Source organism: Ixodes scapularis, unplaced genomic scaffold, assembly GCF_016920785.2.
Source record: "Ixodes scapularis isolate PalLabHiFi unplaced genomic scaffold, ASM1692078v2 PGA_scaffold0__279_contigs__length_252992795, whole genome shotgun sequence".
Classification (NCBI taxonomy): domain Eukaryota; kingdom Metazoa; phylum Arthropoda; class Arachnida; order Ixodida; family Ixodidae; genus Ixodes; species Ixodes scapularis.
Genome location: NW_024609835.1, coordinates 65,721,317 through 65,736,955, shown reverse-complemented (window position 1 = coordinate 65,736,955; position 15,639 = coordinate 65,721,317). Strand labels below are relative to the sequence as shown.

Below are 15,639 nucleotides of genomic sequence, written 5' to 3'. Positions count from 1 at the left end.
GAAGAAGGAATCGGGCAGCGCTTGAACATTATAAGCCCTGCAGTTCTTTGTCAGAGAGAACGGCAGGGCATATTATGTTCATGCTCTGCCCGATTCCTTACTCGGACCTCATTATTAGTAACGCCACAATCGGATTGGCTGCGGAGTGATAATGAGAAGCGTGCGACACCTAAGGGAGCGCGTCGATCCAACTGTTGTTCTCGCCAAACGACTCAGCTGGGAGCTGCACCGCGACGCCACTGTCTTGTCGCACGCTCCCTATACTTGTGTCAGAGCGCAGTCAAAGGCTGAAAGACACGCAAATACATACACACACGCTAAAAGCGCACTGTCAATGTCTACCAGCCTCAAAGGATGGTCTCAAAGAAAGACGATGAGAGCCGTGACGTTGCACAGTCGGTTTTATTTGATTAGTTACATGAGCTCATAGCATGCACTGCACTCCGACAGCATAGGCATTCCTTCTTCCTCCTCCTCTTACGAGCACACCTTTTAGCTTTACGTCTTGCTTTTTTATACCCTCGCGTCGACGGTACGTCCGCCTGGTTTGGCCCAAGATTGCAGGCGGCCTTCTTCAAAGGATGTCGCTACTTTTCTGTATAAATGGGCCTTAGTGATGGCATGTTACATCACGGTGTCAACAACGCTAACAGATCCATATTCCGTTGCAACTGAGGAAGGTAGGGCGAGGGAAAAGAAGGCCGGGGAGGAAGAAGCAGGCGAAACGTTAGAAGTAGACTTGACGCGGCGAGTAATGCGACTATGCCACGGGGTCACGGGACGTGACATTATATGACAGCATGTCTTGAAACCATGACGTCACGTGACGACGTGACACACGATTAATCGTGCCAATACAAAAGCGCTACGAAAACCCACAATTTCTTTATATTGCAATTCTGTTTATGACAATCTGATCACTACATAGCAATGCAGCTGCCAATTTTTACTTCTAAAACACTCATTTTGTAATTAAAAAAAAAATATCGTGAACCGTTTTGAACCGGTTACCGTTAAATTTTTTTCCGGTTCAGTTCCAAGATGGCGGCGAAGATTTCGGTTCAGTTCAGTTCCGGTTCGGCTAAAAATAAGGGTTCTGCTCCGGTTTTTGCTTCGGTTCGGTTCCGGTTCGACACTCTGCTGCCTGGTGATAGTTAAGGGGAAAAAATTGGTCTTAGGAGGGTGGGAGGTATATATTTGTTTTTTATATTTAGGCTGGGTGGTGCAAGCTACCGCCTGTTACAAAGGGTAATGACATTAACATCCAGCCATACAAACACCGACGAGCACAGCTGCTCGCGGTCAGTCATCGTTTACCGTCACCAGGCGGCGGGTCGTCTCTTCTCTCGGCGGGTGCCTCGACTCCATGTCCGAGATCCCGGCCGATCGTGACACTTAGTTTGCGATTGTACGTCTTCTAACGCTTGGTTGCACTATTACAGTGGGACAAAGCATAAAAGGGTGCCATTAGCATGCTGCAGATGCCATTGTCTTACTCCTGAGTTACAATATTTGGCAATTTGAAGAGAAATCTTCAACCTAAGCTTGGTATCCGACACATGCAAAGAAAAAAGTAACTTTATTGGTGCTAAGGTGCCCCTAGTCCAGAGCTCCTGACACATCTTGGCACATGCAAAGGTGTGCCAAGATTTTGCGAACACCATCTGCTAATCTTGGCAATAGTTCAAAACATGATTATGTAAAAACTATCTCTGGTCAGAACACATTCCTAAAAGTATACACCATAAAAAGTTACAAACATGCATGACTGTTTTCTTGAATTCGCGTTCCCGAAGATAGGCATGTTTTTGGATTATCACAGATGAATTCATAACTATCAAAACAATAGCTTGAAGCATGATGAAACATTAATTTTTATTATACTGTGCAATAGTATTTCTCTAGGAGCATCCACTACTTTTTATTGTTGGGGAGCTTTAGCAGATAGTTCCAATAGCTCCGATAACAATACCCAATGCTGCTCCAGTGCCTTTGCACATTCATTGTATCATTATCAGGTATTGTTATCAGTTATCGGAATAATCTATTAAAACTTCCTATTTCCATCTAAAAGTGAACATGTGAGGCCACAGCAGGAGCGGTACATAAAAAGACACAGACAGCACCCATTGCTGTTTACAAACAGGAACTGCCGCTTGCATCCCAAATGAATTCCGGTTGCTCAGTCTTTGCAAGCCTGTTGAGCTTGCTTGTGTCACCAGTGCTAGAAAGCATAAATGCTACACGGACAACAAAGTTGGAGAATTAACGAGGGCCTTCGGTTGTACAATTTAACGTCTTGGAGGGGGCAAGTTGGCTTACAAGAATATTCAAAAATTTTTTAACAGATCTTGCGCTTCTGATCCTTTTGGCGTTCACCTAGAAAATTGGTTGGTTAAACATTTCATCGACATTTCAAACAGCAATGTTAAGGTGGGCAATGTTCGTTCTTTTTATGAACCGTAAGTTCTCTGGGACGTCAAAGACTGGAGCACATCCTGGTGGTCTATACTGCAGCGTATCACAGTGCAAAACACCCAGAAGTTCCTACGTGCTTCTTCTTCCCACAACAACCGCTGACATACTGACTTATAAGAAATAAACTATCACAGGTTTTGCAGTCATTTACGATAGACATACAAGCTCTGGCAATATAGGTCCTAACAAACTGCACAAGCTGACTCTTCCATAATGTTGGTTCATGTCTGATTTGAATCCAGTTCCACTTTGTATAATGGGAGGATGAGGTGCACATCATAATCAGGTTATGGAAGAAATTCAAAGACAACATGAAATCAAGTGCCTCACCAACAAATAAATACATAAAAAAAAAAAAAAAAAAAAAAAAAAAAAACAGAACTGAAACAAGTCGTTTGAAGACCAGAGGTTGGTCAAATACTAAAACATTTGTAATGCCAGAAAAAAATATCCGGAAGCCTGCGTCACCAGTCGAAAGTGCCACCCTTTGCCTGTGTTGCTGGAGTTGACTCCTTCCCAAGAGCAGCAAACTGGAAAGAGCAAGAGCATCATAACATATCTGACAGTATCCTCTGGTCTCATTACATCTTTCCAGTCAAACGAAGCAAATGGAAAGAAACAACTTAGGAGGTCAGCTTATCTGTGGATTCCCATTAGTGAAAGACAGCAAACACAATGAATTTGTAAATGTTAACATTATATTCATCAAAATTAAGGTAAAGTTTCTTTCAAGTGTTTACATTCTAGCAGAGCATGTAGGGGCCAATTATGGATATCAGAGGAAAGGGTTCAGCGAAAGACATTACAATGAGTACAACATTCACATGGTCCAACTCAGAATAACAGAAATTTGACTTTTATGGCTGAACACTATTGACGTCTTATCATTCACTGTTCTCCTTCCATAAAGCAAAACAATTGGATCTATCTCTGCTCTGCTGGAAGGTTGGAGTGTTGTCTTTGCTCATTAAAGGAACCACCAAGGTGTCTGAAGTCAAGTTTTACAAACTGCATGTCGTGAAACGTAACAAAAACTCAACAATCTATAAAAAAAAAAAAAATCTTTTTATTTTTAATGTTTATTACTGATTTTGCAAGCCCCAAAGGATGACATTTTAATGCGGCTCATGGAATGGATATAAGAACTGCATCACTGTCTGGCATGCGTTTGGGTGCCCTCAGTGAATGCCTAGTTGTGCTGGCAAAGATTTAGGTTCGCGTTCGTGACTAATCACTGTGGTGACATGATTAGAGCATTGCACACTCAGGTGCATGGTTGTGATGAGTATTGGCAGCACAAACCTGCAGCAAATGCATAGCAGCAAGCTCTTACAACAGGTTAAGAAGGCTAATAAGGATTCTTTTTCTCCTATGTTTTGTGTGCCACTTAGCGCACAGAGCGAAAACATACAAGTGTACCGGATTACTACAAGGACTATTACGAACATTAAGGATTAGTAAGTCTAAAAAGTACTTAGCTAAAGTGAAAAAAATAATTTCATTGCTCAACCTAATTTCAAACCTCGACCTAATTTGTGATAAATACATGGTCTCTAAAAATTGAGTAATGAAATATAAATATGAAGCCTTCAAAGATTAGTGAAGCTAGCTGTTGAAGGTTTAAAAGTCTTCTGAAAAGGAGTACCTATGACATACTTTTCGAAATCTTCCTACCAGCTTTGACTGATTTCAGATTTTACCTCAGTCTTTCAAAAGCATCAAATGAGATTAATTCACCATCTAGAGTGCATTACAGGAGGGGGTATGTATAAAAAGTAATAGCAGCACTTCAGTAGAAGTAATCCTTGGCACTAACAAAGAGGACATTCTGGACTGCTTTATTGAACTTGGATGACACAATCTCCTCACCCTGGCCCTGTCCTTGGAGCTTTTTCCCACTCCCAGCCTGGGCACACCTCGGTTGAGGCCCTCCAGCATGACACACGCCTTGCACACCTCCTGGCTCGAGATGTAGCCACATCGGCTGCACACGCCTGACACCAGGGAGAGAGAGAGAGAGAGAACAACAGATCGGTCAGACAGTTCTCACAATCCTCTCTGCCACTGTTAGAAACCTGACATGACCCTACATGACATAGCTTGACACCACATTGGTGGCTTCACAACTTGTGAGGCAAAGCAGCTCCAACTGCCTTCATACATAATGTCACGAATGACAAATGACGAGGCGAAGAATAACTGAAGAAACTACACGTATAATGAGGCGAACTTGTGCCCAAAACAAAATAGAAGTAAGTTAGCGTCGCAGGCGTCGATGTTGGCAAAACAGCAGGATCGAGCACTGGAGCGAGACTGACTCCGCTCGCCATGCGGAGTCTCTTGTACCCTTGTGAGACAAGAATGCTCTCGAGCTTACGACAACGCCAAGTTGAAAAAAATAAATAAAAGAACATTCTGCTCCCTGGAATGAAGCCCATGTCCTGCACGCGACAGCCAAGAGCGGTAACCATTCAGCCACGTACGCGCTCGCTCAGCGACGCACATGGCAATATATGGCATCATACACATGCTACATGAACTAGCACTGTTCGGATACAAGACACTTGCAGTTACTTTTAGATACACAGCTCACAGAGTAACTCATTTAAATCTCTAAAAGACATCCAGTGAATGACAAAGCATAAGAATGTCTGTTTTCAAAGATGTGATTTGTACATGAACCCATTTCAGATGAGACCATCTTCTCTGTTTGATCATTTACAAGGCTTATTTTGAAGATTACAGTGACTATTGTCGAAGACAGGTTAAGAGTTCAGGGAAAGCTCCTTTCATCTCGTTCCACTTTAGCAAAGAGAACGCTTGAGAGGGGGTGACCCCCTCTCCAGTATTCGCTCCGCTAAAGTGAAAAGAGGTGAAAGGAGCTTTCCCTGAACTCTTAACCTGTCACTGTCTGCACGGAAAGTTGGTGTGCAGGCCATGTTCAAAAAAAGTATGAATTATAGCGAAGAAAATGCATTATACAGTGAAGCTTCTCCCACTTAGATACAGATGGTGTATGCTTGAACTATTTAAGTCAGAGAGAGGTCCAAGTTTCAGAGGTGCTTATTGTGGAATATGTGGTTTGTGATATCTCTGATCCTGTCCTACTGCAGGCGGTGTGTGCTTAATGCTATGCGGAGAGCAAGTCGTCTGTTTTTTGCACAGGAGTGGCAGTGACGTCAGAATGATGTAGAGCTCTGATTGGCATTGATTGAAAGGATAGGGGGTAGACCTCAATGCTAGATGCATTGAAGTATACCCCCTATTTTTTCACTCAGCCAATAAGAGCTCCGCATTCTGACATCATCACAACCCCTGCGCAAGAAGCAGACAAACCTGCGCTCCACAGAGTTATGATTCTGCATTCACAAATAAATTCTGAGAAATGCGAGAGACTCTCAAGTAAATATTCACACAATTCTGATTTAGCTTGAAAGTTGATATTTTCACAATCCTGGTTCTGGAAAATAAAGTTTTATTTCTCTCTCCTAAAAATGGTCAGTAAAATTTTCGATATCATCCTGTTATCACAGATTTTCCTAATGTACAATGTGATAACAAATTAGGCTTGTCTTAGGAAGTCCACAATCCTGTACCTTGAGAAGCTGGAAATCTTATGACTTACTGTGACTGGTGTTACAACACATATTAAGAAGCTGTAATGGACCTTTTCCGAGAAGCGTTCTGCACACGCGCGAGTGCCCGATGCCAAGCGGCGGAAGTCGGAACGAAAAATCGAGGAAATTCAGGAAGAGGCTGTATATCAGCGAGTAGAACACGTAACTGCAGCATATATATAATTATTTTACACAAAAAAAGAACGTCGACGGAAAGGAAAACACAACGTTTGGGTGGACGCCACGGATGCCTCTCTTTAAAGTCGCATTGGGAAGGCGCCGCTGCTCAGAGAGCAAGGAAACTGGTAGCATAGCTCCCATTATCAATTGGTAGCGCAGGTAGGTCACTTCCTCGATTTTTAGTCCGTGAAGCCACTGCCTGGTGCCGTCGGTATGTGGAAAAGGTCCATTGAAAAGTAATGCCTATCTGGAATTTGAGACTCTGGCTTCCATATATATTGTCACGAATGACAAGTGAAGAAACTATGTCAAAACTGATGAAATTAAAGATTTAATGTGGTGACTTTGTGCCAAAACAAAAGGTACAATAACGGGCTTTGTGGGCGTCGAGGTTGGTGTAGCAGCAAGATTCAGCGCAGGTGAAAAGCCGACTTGGTGCTGCATGCTACGGCTGTTTCTGCAGTCTGTTCCTGAAGGCTCTTTCCCAGAAGATACCATAACCAATGAGAATGCGCTGGAACTTTCCAGCAAGGCAACGAAAGGTAAAATGCAAAATGCAACATGAGATTTGAACCGGGTTCATCTGCGTGGGAGCTGTGTGCACTGCCCGCTCGGACATGCACGTGGCAATATTGCATTTACTCGAGTAATCAAAGCATTATTGTGGGAACCGTGCGTTTTCCCATCTTCCTATCTAGGCCTAGTACATGCAGGCCATCGGGACTACCATAGCGACGGCTTCCTGGATACGAAGGAAGGACGCATTCTTCGAAGAGGGCGGAATCTCCCTCACCCTCTAGGGTGCATGTACCACAGGCACCTTGGGAATGATAGTGGATGCGACCCATATCCGGGTGAACCTACATCTGGCAGCCCCCATTTCCCACAGGTTATATAAGCCGGCCCCCAAAACTCCAAACGGGGGAGGGGGATGAGGGGGGGAGACTTGCTGAAGGAGGCTCTGGCCATCAAAGCCTCTATTTTTTTTTTTTTTTAGGGGCGAAGCTTTTTAGGGTGTAGCCTTGTCCGTCCGGCTTCCATGCTCAGATCGATCTTGCTGGTGCCCATGAAGTCACGTGCTCGTGTAGAAAAAAAAAATGATGAAAAAAAAAATTGTTTGTGCAGTCGACAGGATTTGAACCTGTGCGGGGAGACCCCAATGGATTTCTAGTCCATTGCCTTAAAGGGTAACTGCAAAGAAAAAAAAGCTGTTTTTTAAACAGCCTAATTGGGACAAGCATGTCAAAAAACAATTTTTCCGTGAGAAAAAAAAATTTTTACAGCAATATTTATTGCGTGAAACTGATTTTAGTTTGCGGCTATTTCGCCCGTTTTAAATCGCGCGCCACGAAGTTGGAATTCTGTGACGTTGCATCCCAATCGGCTGCTATACTTCTCATTTGCTAAGAGTTTGATTGACAGCTTAGATCTTGGTTATTAAACCTTTGTTATAAGTTGCAATTTCCTTTTGAGCGGCATATTTTTACGTTTAAAGAATAACCGATGTGATGAGAGTTATTATTCTTTACAAAAGGTTTACAAGACGGGCACTTCCGTTTGGATTTATACCATAACAAACAAAAGCTTCGCCATTCTTTCATGGCCGCTGAAGTCTCTGCTTCCGCCTGTCTCGCCTACCTCGACTAATCGTTTCGCCAAAGTGATCAGTGTTTCGTGCTAACCCAGGTGCTTGAGTGAGACTTCTTGAAGTGAAGTAGTGTGTGTTTAGCAGCTGTCGCAGGTGTTAGTGATAGGAAGCGACGCGGGGTTTTGGCTTTCATAGCGCGGTTCTTTCGTTTTCCTCTTTGCTTGCTTAGCGTGCTTTTTTTTGTGTGTGTTTTGCTTGTTTGCGCGTGCAAATGTTGACTTTTCAGAGATGTCAGATGCGTGATCCCAACAGTGAGCCTTCCAGCAGCCATGTCGCCCGAAAGGAATGCTAATTGGCTGGAGGCAATCGGGCGCTCGCGTAGCGACAAACGTGACCAGTTACGTTCTCGTCATATCGCTCCGGAGGCCATCGAGATTCGCACCAGGTGCACCTAACGTCCACAACTAGACACACAAAATAAAAAAAGCACCACGTTCACTATGTAAAAAGTGGTCTCAGTTCATGCATCTGTAGACAGGTATGAAATCTTGCCCAAATTTATTCACACCGTACGACGAGCGCAACAAGTCGCTGTGCAAATGCAGTCCAACAACACGAAGCATAAAAACGGCAGATTTAGGACAACAATTCGGAGTCCATTGTTCAATTAAAACGACGTAATTTATTTGAAAACGCTCGCAGCTTTTTATTCACGCTATGCGTCCTGGACAAGAATGACGAGTGCTCCACCTGTAATGGAGAGGTCCCGGGTTCGATACCCGGACCAGGCGGATTTTTTCGGTTGCGCACCGGTCACCTAGCTGTGTTTGGAGATTTCTGTTTGTCCTTTGTCCCTCTTGCTCCCTTTCTCCAGGGATTATTTTCGTCAAACAGAACGAGATTGCCGAAACCAATGCAGCGCTGTCGTGAACCTTGGCTTGTGTTGCGCACTCGTGGATTCTGTGACTCCCTTCGCTTTCAAAACACGCACGACGATTACGAATGATACTTTCCGTCTTCCAGGAACATCATAGGGGCACTTCTCCGGTCATGTCTTCGCTACATGTGCTCGCAAACCGCGTCAAACCAAAACAATACCGCGGCCTGGCATAGTTGCCAGATCTTACCGGAAGTCGAGACGCTGCGTCGTTCAACTCCGCAACGTAAGGAGAGTGGAGGGCGGGGCGTACTTCTCCTCCGCAGGAGTCGAAAAAGCGAAAGTTCCAAACGTGGAGAGGTTCTGATTCGACAAAATTACGTCCTGTGGCATAAATATTGATAAAAAAAATTATTTTTTTCGCCGAACATTTGTTTTGTGACATGCTTGTCCCAATTAGGCTGTTTAAAAAACTTTTTTTCTTTGCAGTTACCCTTTAACAAGAATGAGACCCTGCCAACTGCAAGCCATGACCGATGATTGTTTTGCGATCCGAAGACTGTTGCATACCCCGAGCTTGAAAAAGTGATTGCAGAGTTCATTGAGGAGAAAAAAGAATGATGTAGTGCTATGCAATTTCAACAGGCATTTGCACCCTCCTAATAATTAGTTTCCCAAACAAAAGGCTCAGGGTACATTTAAGCCCTGCTTATGAGTTGTGAATGCAAAAGCATGCGTGCCGTTTTTCCGCTCCCGTGTTTCGTAAGCGGAGCATTTGCGTCGGCCGTGCGAGCGCTCTTCCAGCTCTCCTCGCAGCTCTGACCTTGGATGCTTTGTGTTACAGGCACACTCGCGGCACGGACACGCAGCACCATGAGGCGGTTGTCGTTGAAACTGACGCGTGCAGCAGCCAATGGGAGCCTCGTCGACGCGCCAGCCAATGGGACTGAAGGCGAAATCTATCAGCTTTACTTCGCTCCATGGGACAGTTAATGCTTTCGCATTAAGAATGACTTGGATGAAAAGTGGCAGGTGGTGCTGCCATTGGATCCTCCACTTGCCTGTCTGTGCTCTATTCATGTGTCGAAATAGGACTTACTTTTCTCGTCATTCATATTTCTGGCAAGAAGGAGCAGCATTTGCATGATCGTAACCAGGGATGGGCAAAATACATGCAAATATATATTGAAATACAAATACAAAATCCTTCGTCAAAAATGTATTTAATTACAAATCTAATTACATTTCCAAAAAAAAGCATTTAAGTACAAGATACAAATACAACCAAATGTATTTGGTCTCCTCCGAATACTTTTCCAAATACATTCCTCAAAATTTGCGTCAGCGACTTCAGGGCACCTCCAACGGGTTTCTTGGTATCTCATGTTAATTTTGCATTGCACGCTCCGGAGTTAGTGTGCGAGGCTCTAGTAACGTAATAGAAATATAATCACAAAAAAATGTAATCAGCTTGGACGTAATAGGTGAAAAAAGTACGGAGCTTCAAGCAGCTTTTTTGTCGATTACATTTTGGTATAGACCAACAAAGAACCGAGACGACCAAGACGCGCAGCACTAGCTAGAGAATGTTTTATTGTCGCAACTGGCACCAGTTACGAGAATCTGGACGACCCGCGCATTTAGAATGTTCCAGGCAAAAATATGAATGGAAATCAGGCTGGAAAGCATCACAAGTTGTCACAGGCACTTATTTAGCCAGTCTGCCTGTGAACGTTGATTTCGTCACTATTCTTGCCCTGGACTAGCACCGTAATCACAAAGTCACTAAACGCTTGTGCTTGATCGAGAGACACTGCATTCGGTGCAGAACATAAGTTTCTTCCTGCTCTGGACAGTGCATTTAATGTATTTTCGCCCACAAAATTGTATTTAATTACAATTTTATTTGAAATACCCACGTTTTAGTATCTAAATACACACGTCAAATACATTACCTAATCTGTAATTAAATACAATTTCAAAATACACAAAGTATTTGAAATACGTATTTCAAATACTTGTATTTGAAATACTGCTATCCCTGATTGTAACAAAGCTGACATGAAGTTATCTGAACAAAATTTGCGAAGATAGGCAATGACTCATACAGATGCACATGCTATGCCAGATAGTTCAGTGAATGTTTCCTTTGTCCTTTTCCCTTGCAGGTTGATACAAATCAAAAACCACAGTGGAAAGGTTACCCACCTTGTTGTGGAAGCTTGATGCCCTCCTTGACAGCCATGCACTCTCCAGAATGGATGATGTCTGTACACAAGTATATGTATGAGCTGTTAGTTCAGGCTCCTAACAGCTCTTTTAGCTACATATTGTAGGGATTTCTACTGGGCAGCATTTCTGAAGACTACATTATTCTGTCACTAATCTTGCTCTGCCTGAAATGAAAACCACAAATACTTTTTCGTGACTTCATTCTTTTTTCATGTTGGTCCTGCAGAACCATCAGGCATTATCGCAGGGGGTGAATAAACATGAGAAAAACAGCTCAGCATTTGCGGCCCAAACAATTTCGCAAGACAAGGCATTCCAGTCCTTAATGGATTTTACAAGAATATTTTCACCAACTTCCGTCCTGGTGCGAAGTTCCTGTATTTTATGTATACGTATGTGATCATTTATTTTGGATAGATAATTTGGAAGTAAATAGATAAGATGAACTCTTAATGCCTGTTGTATTATTATTAGTGATGGACCAAATCTGCCGAACTTCAGATTTGGCAAAGTTCGGCAAAGATTCGGCAAATGTCTGCGCACGTGTGAGAACGCGACGGGTCCATGGATTGCAAATGGACGCCGTGCGGTCGTGCGATTACCATCGGACAGTGTAGTACCTCCAGTGGTTACAATGAGGTGTGGAGTAGGCAATATGGTAACTGCGCGTTTGTTAGCCTTTGCTAGTGTGGTTCTCTTCAATATTGAGTGCCTCAAGAACAGAAGATCAACCAATAATTTACGCAGTCCACTGCGCAAGTGACAAATGATTCGGTACATTCTCGATAACGCGACATTTCATTTTACCTCTCCAATGATGCAACGAGGTAGTTGAAACATTGACTGACAATTACTTTAAAGCACTCCTCGCAATTGAAACCATCCTGTTTTCGGCTCACGAAGTAGTTTGTGCCAAAACAAAATAATATTGCTTTTTAATTAGTGTTATTTGGTGGATTTCATGTATCCGCATAAAATTAAACAGAACTATCATGCTCGATGTTGCACATCCGACATTAGTAACTCTTCCCACCTTCGTAAATGTCTGTATGTGTCCTAATATTGAAAACTGGCATTTTAAAGGTTAAAAACGAGACGTTGCGGATATGGGACGCACACTTTCGTGCAAACCCGACGTCAAGTGACCCAGATCGAAAAACATGCATACAGTCGAACCTCGATGTAACGAAGTTCAATGTAACGAAATCCTCGATTTAACGAAGTATTTTATTTTTCATAATTTCTTGCCCATAGACCCCATGTATTTTTAGTCTCTATATAACGAAGTCTATTTTGCTGCTATTTCAATATAACGAAGCGCCATTGCCATAGAAGGCAATAAATAAATAAACTCTAAAAAACAACTTCGCAAAAAAATTGTGGTTAAAAAAAACATTATGCGCAAACGCGAGCGCTTGATAGGTTACTTCACGGGGACAGGCCTTCCAACGTTCCTAGGCTGCCCGAGGATGCGGCGCCGGTAGCGCCGGCGAGGCATCCTCGGGCAGCCTAGGAACGTTGGAGATTGGTGGCTAGAAGGAATGCAGACAAAGACGGCTCTGGAAAGCTATAGATTAAACAAAAGAGTTATTGCCAAAGAAAGCATTTATGACAATTCTAGGGGAAGCTCATTGCTGTTTGAGGCAAGAACGGGTGTTCTGCGAACCAGAACATACAGAGTGAAGTACCAGGAAATTGATACAGTGTGCACTGCTTGTGGAGAGGAGGACGAGACGGCTGAGCACTTGATACTCTACTGTAAAGGGCTTCACCCTATGCCTACCGAAGACAACATAGATTTAATAAAGTCATTGGGTTTTAGAGACAGCGAAGGGAGAGTGGATTTCAAGACTGTAGAGATTACCAAGCAAAGATTAAGTGAATGGTGGCAGAAATCGAGAGAAAACTAGGTATTTTCTTATCCACTGATGGCAAGGGGGTTTCATAGCCTCACTTTCTTTGCACTGCGGAGTGAATATAGATTTCACATTTAAATATTCTAAGCTTAAATGGTAAAACAAAATGGCTAGGTGGCGTAAGCTACCGCCCGATCCAAAGGGCTCAGCCGTATTCATCCATCCATCCATCCATCCATCCAGGCATGCGGCAAAGCGGATTCCGTGGGGCTAGCCAGAAAATGCCGAGCAAAAAGTTAACACGGGCATCACCACTGACAACCACAGATCATCACATCATAGTCCACTGTATCGCGGGTAGCGCGGGAGCCAACTTCAGCGGGGAGCGACGTGATGGCGCAACCGCGCGACCGCACGGGCAGTGCTATCTAGGAGAAGACCTAGAAGACCGATTATCGTCTTGCGAGCGTGATGTAAAGCTAAGGCGCAAGCACACTGTGGGCGCAAGGGGGCAAGTAAACTGTGCGGTCAAGAGTGCTGTGTATATTGGAAACATTGGCACCGCCTAAACTAAACAGCTTTATTTTTTAACCGGGCAATTCACTCACGTGCTTGCTGCCATAAGGAAACGTAAAGTTCTTTCTTTGGATGAGAAAGCAAACGTTTTGGACGCCATCCTGAAGAAACTGCCGAGATCCCGAGGAAGTGCTCGACGCAATGGACGTACTGAGGAGGTACACGGCGTCGCATGGGCAGCAAGATGCCGTGCAAGCGCTCTGGGCGCTCGAACGCCGTATGACGCCGCTGCTACTGTCCAACAAGGCGGCAAGCAAAACTCGCGGACTACTTTGCCCCTAAATAAATGCCATTTTCGGTGAGTTTTCATACCCGTAAAATGTGTCGGAATTTTTTTTTTTTTGCATGCTAAAGCCAAATTTTGATTTAGCGAAATTTCAATGTAACGAAGTAAATTGCGAATTTTACCGACTTCGTTACATCGAGGTTTAACTGTATTTACAGTCATATTGTTATCTCTTCTGGTGAAGGCTCAGCAACCTTCGCATTCGTTTTCACACACGAAACGACGACTCCCAGAGAAAGTAAGAACGCAGTGTTATTGTGTGTATTTTCAAAATGCACACACGCTTGAAGGCTTGTGCTGATGAGGCCTCAAGATCGAAACTCTCATATCGCGATTCGTGGCTGTGCCTGCTACTATGCTACCTCGTTGTCATGCTTGATTAAAAGAGCACGAAAAGATGAAAGACTGGATGAAGGAAGACATAGACAGTGCTCTGCCTGTGTCTTCCTTCATCCAGTCCATCATGTTTTTGCGCTGTTTTAATCTTTTAAGCATGTCATACCAACCCGCCCAAGCTTCAACTTAAGCTACATTTATTTCATTGTCACCCCACTTCTGCAAGAAGTCACTGTAAAATGGCAAGTAAACATACAAAAACGACACGGATACAATTATCTTGTAGAATATCAACTTATTTAGTAATAATTGCGTCAATATGCATTATATGTTGCATTATATGTTGCATTTCAATTAAGGAAAAAACAGCATCAATCTTCTTTCACCAGGAAAAACTAAATAGCAACAGTAAGTCTGGTAACAATGTATTTTTGCCGAATCTTAAAAAAAGTTTGGCAATCGGCGCTGAATTTTGGACTCGGCAAAAGTTCGGCCCATCACTAATTATTATTATAGGTACTGTATGAAGACTTCAGGCGCAAATTTTTTTTGTTGTTACGCCAATGGATACCATCTATTGGCACAACGGTACGTGGGGATACATGAACCGGTGCCGACACTTTGCCCTACCCAAGTTGAATGGTGAGGTAAACATGCTATTTTAGGTAGTACTGTTGAAGAAAAAGAGCTTACCCAAGATGGCAGTGGGGCGAATGGCCTCAAGGTCCTTCAAGTATGCCCTTGCATGACCTCTGAAAGTGTAAATAATGTACCACTCAATAGAGGTAAAAAAAATTTAGCCTCAATTTGCAATCTACCAAGTTTTGAACAATGAATAGCCTGAAAATCGCAGTCAGATATCAGAATCATGTAAGTATTTCCAGTACTCTTTGGACATAGTTTACTAGAATTTAATAACTAATAAACTATGAATGCCTCCTCATAATAGCTTTTAATCATGAAATGTTTGTGTGCACAAACATGACAGTCTATGTTTCCTTGAAGAAATATGTTCTGCATTTCAGCATTTTTGCTAGTGCAAAGCCTACATGTATATTATACATGTAGGCTTCACACAAGTACAAGTATATAAAAAACATACAAGTATATAAAAAACAACAACAATAAAGACAAGCCACTTTCTACTTGATATAAATGGCAAACCACCTGTTATTTCAAGATGTAAGCTTAATTCCAGCAATGACTGGAAATACCGTATTTTCTCGCGTATTACCCGCATCAAAACTTTAAAGAAATCCAAGGCATAGTAGGGGTGCAGGCAATACGTGAATTTGGACGCGAGTGTGGCTTCACGGCAGCATGCGCCGAGCCGCACGGTCGGTAGGGACGTAAATTTCTCAGAATCCCTCTTAGCCGTTGCTTCCTAGGTACTTTCTCCCGTCTCTCCTTGTTTATCTTCTTTTTTGGAGTTGCCATCTTTGCATTGTCTGCGCGCCAAAACGCTGGACTGGCCGCGTACCCACGACGGGAGAACGAAGCGAGAAACGTCAATCTTGCAGTCTTGGTTGTCCCGTTCTGTTCGACATGAGCTGTGCTCGGCGGCAGTCCTTTACGGCGGAGCAGAAACTGAAAATAATCAGCGTTGCCGAAGA

The 15,639-nt window shown here is 43.3% G+C and overlaps 1 protein-coding gene across 1 annotated transcript in view; it reads right to left on the bottom strand.

The window, feature by feature from the left end:
* Window positions 1–379: 379 nt before the first annotated feature.
* Window positions 380–15,639, bottom strand: part of LOC115320516 (cytoplasmic tRNA 2-thiolation protein 1) — a 37,459-nt gene continuing 22,199 nt past the window's right edge. The window contains exons 11-14 of the mRNA XM_042288756.1: window positions 14,720–14,778; window positions 10,949–11,008; window positions 4,348–4,472; window positions 380–3,008 (exon numbers count right to left, since the gene is read on the bottom strand). Coding sequence (XP_042144690.1) covers window positions 2,943–3,008; window positions 4,348–4,472; window positions 10,949–11,008; window positions 14,720–14,778 — 310 coding nt within the window. The 3' untranslated portion in view covers window positions 380–2,942. The remainder of the gene's footprint in view (window positions 3,009–4,347; window positions 4,473–10,948; window positions 11,009–14,719; window positions 14,779–15,639) is intronic.